General features: G+C 40.1%; 1 protein-coding gene across 1 annotated transcript; it reads right to left on the bottom strand.

Moving 5' to 3' along the window:
- Positions 1 to 445: 445 nt before the first annotated feature.
- LOC106581219 (collagenase 3) lies at positions 446 to 5,481 on the bottom strand. The gene is made up of 10 exons (XM_014163130.3): positions 5,348 to 5,481; positions 4,745 to 4,989; positions 4,394 to 4,542; positions 4,028 to 4,153; positions 3,783 to 3,938; positions 2,093 to 2,213; positions 1,860 to 1,993; positions 1,385 to 1,544; positions 1,164 to 1,267; positions 446 to 1,050 (listed from the first exon to the last, which is right to left on the bottom strand). The coding sequence occupies exons 1-10, from the start codon at positions 5,444 to 5,446 to the stop codon at positions 950 to 952; spliced, it is 1,395 nt and encodes a 464-aa protein (XP_014018605.1). The 5' UTR covers positions 5,447 to 5,481; the 3' UTR covers positions 446 to 949.
- Between the last annotated feature and the right edge of the window lie 1,820 nt (positions 5,482 to 7,301).

The raw sequence follows: 7,301 nt of genomic DNA, 5'->3' as shown, positions 1-7,301 counted from the left end.
AAGTCATCCCTGTTACAGTATTGATGACAAAGGGGGAGTATTTTGGCAGTTGTGGCTGGTTACTCAATACCGTGGCATGGTGATGTGTAGGGGGTTTGTGTGCACTTGTGATTCATAAGCAGTCTTTTATGCCATCTGCTCTATCTATCTTGTATACTTCCTGACCACAATGACCTTAGATGATCCAAGATCAGACTCTGTGGTAGTATGACAACGCCTGCCAAAACAAGCACCCAGTGTAGAATGTGGTCCCATAAATTCCCATCTCTTACCATCCCTATATCTATTTTCCTACATCTCATCTCTTCCCACGTCTCTTACCATATTTTCTCCAAACAGATGCATTTTGTCTTGATACAGAAAAATCGTATTTTGAGTATGATGTGGACATGTCTCACTCTAAATGTTGCTATAGAGTATTTAAATCACAAACACTCAGACAATACCATTTGCACGTATTATTTTATTCATGAAAATATGTCATTAAAATTAGTAGTAAAAACATTCACAGTCCATAAAAAGCATTAGCTCGTACTCTAGATTTGGTGTCCATGGTGTCCACCTATTGGTGGATCTGCAACACATGTAACTTCCCCAAGTAACATTTACATACAGAGAGAAATGCAATTACAGTATTATAAAGTATATCAGAGTGATTTCTATCCCACCCTTCAATACTATAACAAGTAATGTGAATATGATGCACATTTTCTGATACCCTAAAACAAGACCCTGCATAGTGGTTTCTGCATTTGTTCGATGCATAAGCAAACCGTTTTCCAATTCCAAATAAATATTATACATACTTCAGTCTTCAGACATGCATTTTACATGCAGTTTTCCAGCGTACTTTGAGATGAGTTACAAATAACAATAACAAACAAGTGTCCAGCACAAATGACCTATTGGTACGTTTCCCATAAAATAACAGTAGTTCTCCACCAGTGGATCAGCAGTTGAGAAAAGAGTTTGTCCTAACAATCTGAATGACCTTCCTTGCACTGTAACTATATTCAAACTGTGTATGTTCATGGAAGAAATGCAAATATCCTGCAAGGAGAAGAAAGGATGAATTTCTTAGAGAGAGCTATTTATTATATATTCAAAGCAAATGCAACGGAAACTACAGAAGAATATTATTGAAATTAGTGATTGTGATATACCATGTTTATATAAGGCAGCATCCACTTCATCTGCCATTCCAGGGAAATGCATCTCAATGGATCTTGGGAAGCCACTGTCCATTGTGTTAGTCTTCTCATCATAACTGTCAATAAGACACAACCAAGACTTTAACCGATAATGAACAGTTATGTTTGCAGATAACATCTCTCAACAAGACTAGACCAGACCAGTCCAGACCAGCCGTCCAGCCCCGTCCTACCTCCAGAACTGCTCTTCAGAGAACAGAAGGGTCTTGCCAGTGTCTGGGATGTACACAGCAGCATCCACCGTCCGCACGGTCTTGGGGAGTCCCAGTTTATGGATGTATTTGGGGTAGCCCTCCACTAGGCTGTAGCCGTTCAGGGCCCACATTCTAATACCTGGAAAAATATTACAATTTGTCAATGAAATTACCCTTTTTTTTTTACTAGGCAAGTCACTTAAGAACAAATTCTTATTTTCAATGACAGCCTAGGAACAGTGGGTTAACTGCCTTGTTCAGGGGCAGACAACAGATTGGTACCTTGTCAGCTCAGGGATTCGATCTTGCAACCTTTCGGTTACTAGCCCAACGCGCTAACCACTAGGCTACGATACCTAATGTATATGTGACGGAAATGAGCAAAGTAGAACTGTAATTGCATATTCAGGATGACAGAGGACTATGCGAACAGTGTTGCCAGCATGTAACTCACCACTGAATATGAAGACCATGTCTTTCTCAGGGTACTCATAGGCAGCATCCACTTTGTTGGGGAGGGAGGGCCAGGTGGATTTAATCAGGGTTTGCTCAGGCTCTGCAAACTGAGGATGGAGACGCCAGTAGAACCTATCATCAAATAGAAAACATCAATGCACATACATTTTGTCAATTTTAAGCTTATAGTTTGTGCAAAAAAGTTTTTTCATGAATGGACACACTCCCTACCTGTCTTTGAAGATGATTGTTTCTCCTCTGAGCTCAGTAACAGCATCAAAACTCAACATGGGGTCACATTTGTTTGGGGCATCTGGCTTGGGCTTCACTTTCCTGTGACTGGGGTTCGGGCCTAAAGGATGGAACCGCATAATGAAAATGTCTAAATATGTCTCCAGTGGGTGGAATTACAGTACCAGTCAAAAGTTTGGACACACCTACTCATTCTACATTGTAGAATAATAGTGAAGACATCAAAACTATGAAATAACACGTATGGAATCATGTAGTAACCAAAAAAGTGTTTAAAAAAAACAAATATATTTTATACTTGATGACACCCTTTGCCTTGATGACAACTTTGCACACTCTTGGCATTCTCTCAACCAGCTTCACCTGGAATATTTTTCCAACAGTCTTGAAGGAGTTCCCACATGCTGAGAACTTGTTGGCTGCTTTTCCTTCGCTCTGCGGTCCAACTCATCTCAAACCATCTCAATTGGGTTGAGGTCGGGTGATTGTGGAGGCCAGGTCATCTGATGCAGCACTCCATCATGCTCCTTCTTGGTCAAATAGCCCTTAAACAGCCTGGAGGTGTGTGGGGTCATTGTCCTGTTGAGAGACAAATGATAGTCCCACTAAGCACAAACCAGATGGGATGGCGTATCGCTGCAGAATGCTGTGGTACCCATGCTGGTTAAGTGTGCCTTGAATTGTAAATAAATCACTGACAGTGTCACCAGCAAAGCACCATCACACCATCACACCTCCTCCATGATTCACAGTGGGAACCACACATGCGGAAATCATCCGTTCACCTACTCTGCGTCTCACAAAGACAAGGCGGTTGGAACCAAAAATCTCAAATTTGCCAAGAGTGTGCAAAGCTGTCATCAAGGCAACGGGTGGCTACTTCGAAGAATCTCATTGTTCGTGTTTCTGGGCCAAAGCAAGTCTCTTCTTCATATTGGAATCCATTAGTAGTGGTTTCTTTGCAACAATTCGACCATGAAGGCCTGATTCACGCAGTCTCCTCCATGTGTCTGTTATTAAACTCTGTGAAGCATTTATTTGGGCTGCAATTTCTGAGGCTGGTAACTCTAATGAACTTATCCTCTACAGCAGAGGTAACTCTGGGTCTTCCTTTCCTGTGGCAGTCCTCATGAGAGAGTTTCATCATAGCGCTTGACATTTTCCAGATTGACTGACCTTCATGTCTTAAAGTAATGATGGACTGTCGTTTCTCTTTGCTTATTTGAGCTGTTCTTGCCATAATATGGACTCTGTCTTTTACCAAATAGGGCTATCTTCTGTATACCACCCCTACCTTGTCACAACACAACTGATTGGCTCAAATGCATTTGAGAAGGAAAGAAATTCCACAAGGCACATCTGTTAATTGAAATGCATGAAGCTGGATAAGAGAATGCCAAGAGTGTGCAAAGCTGTCATCAAGGCAAAGGTAGGCTACTTTGAAGAACATATATTTTTATTTGTTTAACACTTTTTCGGTTACTACATGATTCCATATGTCTTATTTCATAGTTTTGATGTCTTCACTATTATTCTACAATGAAGAAAATAGTACAAATAAAGAAAAACCCTTGAATGAGTAGGTGTGTCCAAACTTTTGACTTTTCTTTTCTTTTGACTTAATTTTCTGTAACTATTTTCTGTTTGGGTTAATAAGTGGCACACTGACCATAAAGAGCTTGAATGCCGGTGATATCATCCTCAGACAGTGGATAACCCTCGCTGTAGGAGTAGACTGGGTACATCAGAGCTCCAGGATCAGAAGAATGGGACAAGCCAAGGGCATGGCCAAACTCATGAGTAGCGACCAGGAAAAGGTTGTAGGCTACAGGGGAGGAAATATGTCAGTAAGTAATCATTGATTAAATGTCATACATTTTACCTGATTCCCTCATAAATGTACCAAATATTGACCGTCTGAGTCTTTTGACCAATGTTCATCTTCATCAAAGTGTGTGTCTCCTCCAATGTCTCTGCCAGGGGGATAGGCATGGGCTAAGAGACCGTCAGGGCCGTCAAAGGGGTTGAAGTCTCCATGTTCTAAAGACAAAGAAAGGCCAGGGAAAAAATTATGTTTGAGGATGGTTTCAGTAAGTGTTGCCAGCATTCAATCAATTTATTCTATGACAGGGTCTTGCACAACTCTAAACAATGATCACTGAATGTTGAACAAAACTACAGTAAGATTATCAAATGAATCAAGATATTCTCCATATATTCTGTATAGTATTACTGACAAAAATGTATCAACTGTAGGCCAGAATAAAGAAATTTGTCTACCTTTTGTCCCAAATGCTATCATGATGTCAGCCTTCCCCTCGTGCAGTTTCTTGAAGGTCAGAGGAGTGACGTCAGCCCAGATGTTGAAGGCATTACGGATAGCTCTGTCCACATCTGCCTTCTTCAGATCAGGAGTATAATTCACTATTCTGAAGGACCGTTCAAGAGAGAGGAAACATGTCTTCATTCAAGAGAAACTTGAAAAGTTTTACCCAAAGTAATGAAAGCTGATAATATCCATTGATTCCAAGGTCATGTGGAGTAAATTAACATTATTTCACCAATACCATAAAAAAATACAAATTAGGGTTATGACACAATCTATGACCCAGAGTGTTTGAGAAGCCTCACCTGAAGGTCACGTTGGTGTTCTGCCATTTGAGGTGTCGGGGGAAGTGATTGTATTCCCCCACATCAGGGACACCACACCTGGCCATGCTCATCAGTTCCAGGGTGTTATCGTCCAGGCTCCCTGTCACTTGGAGGTTGAAGAAGGACTGCATCTCCCTGATCTTAGCCTGCATGGCATCTGACGACCTGTGGGTCGGGGTTCCCTGAAGTCCAGCTCGAAGGTGGTAGAACTTGCGGAGGTATTTCTGAAGAGGAAACAATAACATAAGTTAACACCTTCATGATATGCAGATGTTTAAGCGTGGTCAGATAGAATGGATGTAATTTAAATATGGTCATTTAAGGAGCAAATTCACAAGAGAAACACAGGGTTCAATTTGAGGGGTTATATTATTTCAACAACGTCTGGCATATTGTATGCAATTAACAATTTTGTTTAAATAAAACAATGCTAATTTTGTTTATACTATACATTATCGCATGTATCCTTATGTCGAGTATGAGGATAACTGTAAAATCAATATTAAAAACATAAATATTCAGTGCACCAAACAGACATTGATAAACAAAAGGACATCAGAACCACAGCTTTAGTTGGCTTACCTCGGCTAATAGCCACTTGTCAGTATCCTCCGGCGATGATAGAGGCATAGCAAATGACTGAGCAACCACCACAAGGAGCAGTAAACCTGTGATTTCCATCTTGTCTTGTCTTGATGGCGTCCAGCACAGTGACTGACTGGGGTCCAGGAGCCAAGTCTGTTTTTATACTGAGTGTTTCCGTGTTTTTTTTTCTAAGTGTCTGTGATTCATGTAAATGTACCTAGCCACTTCCTCCTCAAAGACTGCCTAAAACTGCTGGTAGTTCAGAAAACGGAGTGCTTGTGGTTTAGTAACTGCTATAAATTCATCTGAATAAGCAGTGATGTCACATTTTTTTGACCAAATGTTCATGACTGCTATAAACACACCTGAATAAGCAGTGATGTCACATTTTTTGACCAAATGTTCATGGCGAATTTTTTTAAAGATTCAATGAATGCATATGGCAAGTGACCAGGTCTCGGAACTTTTGTAACACTATTCTATGTTCTCCAAAAGATAAATACATCTCTAAATTCCTCTATAATGCAAAAAATTATATTGTGCTTTATGTAAGAAAGTTAATTAAATACTGTATCTTTAAATGGTAATGTACATACATGTCGATGACTACACATGCTATTTATAAAACTTTCAGACACCCATGACTGTGATACACTTCCATGTTATTTTGAGTAAGACAGAGGATGACCGTTGGTGGCCATAGAGAAATCAGTTAAAGGGATAATCCACTCGAAATACAACCTAACATGATTTACCACGTACCTTGGCAGAACATGATATGTATTTCACATTTGGTCACTGATATAAATGTATATATTAGATTATATTGGATAAGGCTAGCCTGTGTCCCAATTTGTAGCAGCAGAGTTTAAGTACTGGGGGCAGGGCAGGTCAAGGCATGCCCTGTCACTTGTATGTCTGCTGCTTCTGTGTGTCTGTGTGTGTCTGTGTTGCCACATGTGGTCATCAGTCTGCTATAACAATGGAATTCCTGAACCCAGACTCCAAGCCAAGAGGGGTATTTTATGGCAATTCACAAATAACATGACAAGCAGCCTTACAACAGGCATGTAAATAACACTCTTATCCTCTCTGGGCTGGGCGGGACGAATTCGTCCCACCTACGCAACAGCCAGTTGAATCCCGTGGCGCGATTTTCAAATACCTTAGAAATACTATTACTTCAATTTCTCAAACATATGACTATTTTACGCCATTTTAAAGACAAGACTCTCGTTAATCTAACCACACTGTCCGATTTCAAAAAGGCTTTACAACGAAAGCAAAACATTAGATTATGTCAGCAGAGTACCCAGCCAGAAATAATCAGACACCCATTTTTCAAGCTAGCATATAATGTCACAAAAACCCAGAAGACAGCTAAATGCAGCACTAACCTTTGATGATCTTCATCAGATGACAATCCTAGTACATTATGTTATACAATACATGCATGTTTTGTTCAATCAAGTTCATATTTATATCAAAAACCAGCTTTTTACATTAGCATGTGACGTTCAGAACTAGCATACCCCCTGCAAACTTCCGGGGAATTTACTAACAATTTACTAAATTACTCACGATAAACGTTCACAAAAAACATAACAATTATTTTAAGAATTATAGATACAGAACTCCTTTGTGCAATCGAGGTGTCCGATTTTAAAATAGCTTTTCGGTGAAAGCACATTTTGCAATATTCTCAGTAGATAGCCCAGCCATCACGGCTAGCCATTTAGACACCCACCAAGTTTAGCCCTGACCAAAGTCAGATTTACTATTACAAAAGTTTGATTACCTTTGTTGTCTTCGTCAGAATGCACTCCCAGGACTGCTACTTCAATAACAAATGTTGGTTTGGTCCAAAATAATCCATCGTTATATCCAAATAGCGGCGTTTTGTTCGTGCGTTCCAGACACTATCCGAAATGGTAAATCAGGGTTACGAGCA

This window comes from Salmo salar, chromosome 20 (assembly GCF_965601325.2).
Source record: "Salmo salar chromosome 20, fSalSal1, whole genome shotgun sequence".
NCBI classification, from domain to species: Eukaryota; Metazoa; Chordata; class Actinopteri; order Salmoniformes; family Salmonidae; genus Salmo; species Salmo salar.
The sequence above is the reverse complement of the archived record's forward strand: the minus strand, read 5'-3'. Positions and strand labels throughout refer to the sequence as shown.

Bases quoted from the DNA above. Each gene is read 5' to 3' on its own strand.
- LOC106581219 (XM_014163130.3), bottom strand. From the start codon at position 5,446: ATGGAAATCACAGGTTTACTGCTCCTTGTGGTGGTTGCTCAGTCATTT. The intron at 4,990-5,347 runs GTAAGCCAACTA...TTTCCTCTTCAG, and splicing joins ACAAGTGGCTATTAGCCGAG to AAATACCTCCGCAAGTTCTA. The intron at 2,214-3,782 runs GTCAGTGTGCCA...TCCATCCTTTAG, and splicing joins CGGCATTCAAGCTCTTTATG to GCCCGAACCCCAGTCACAGG.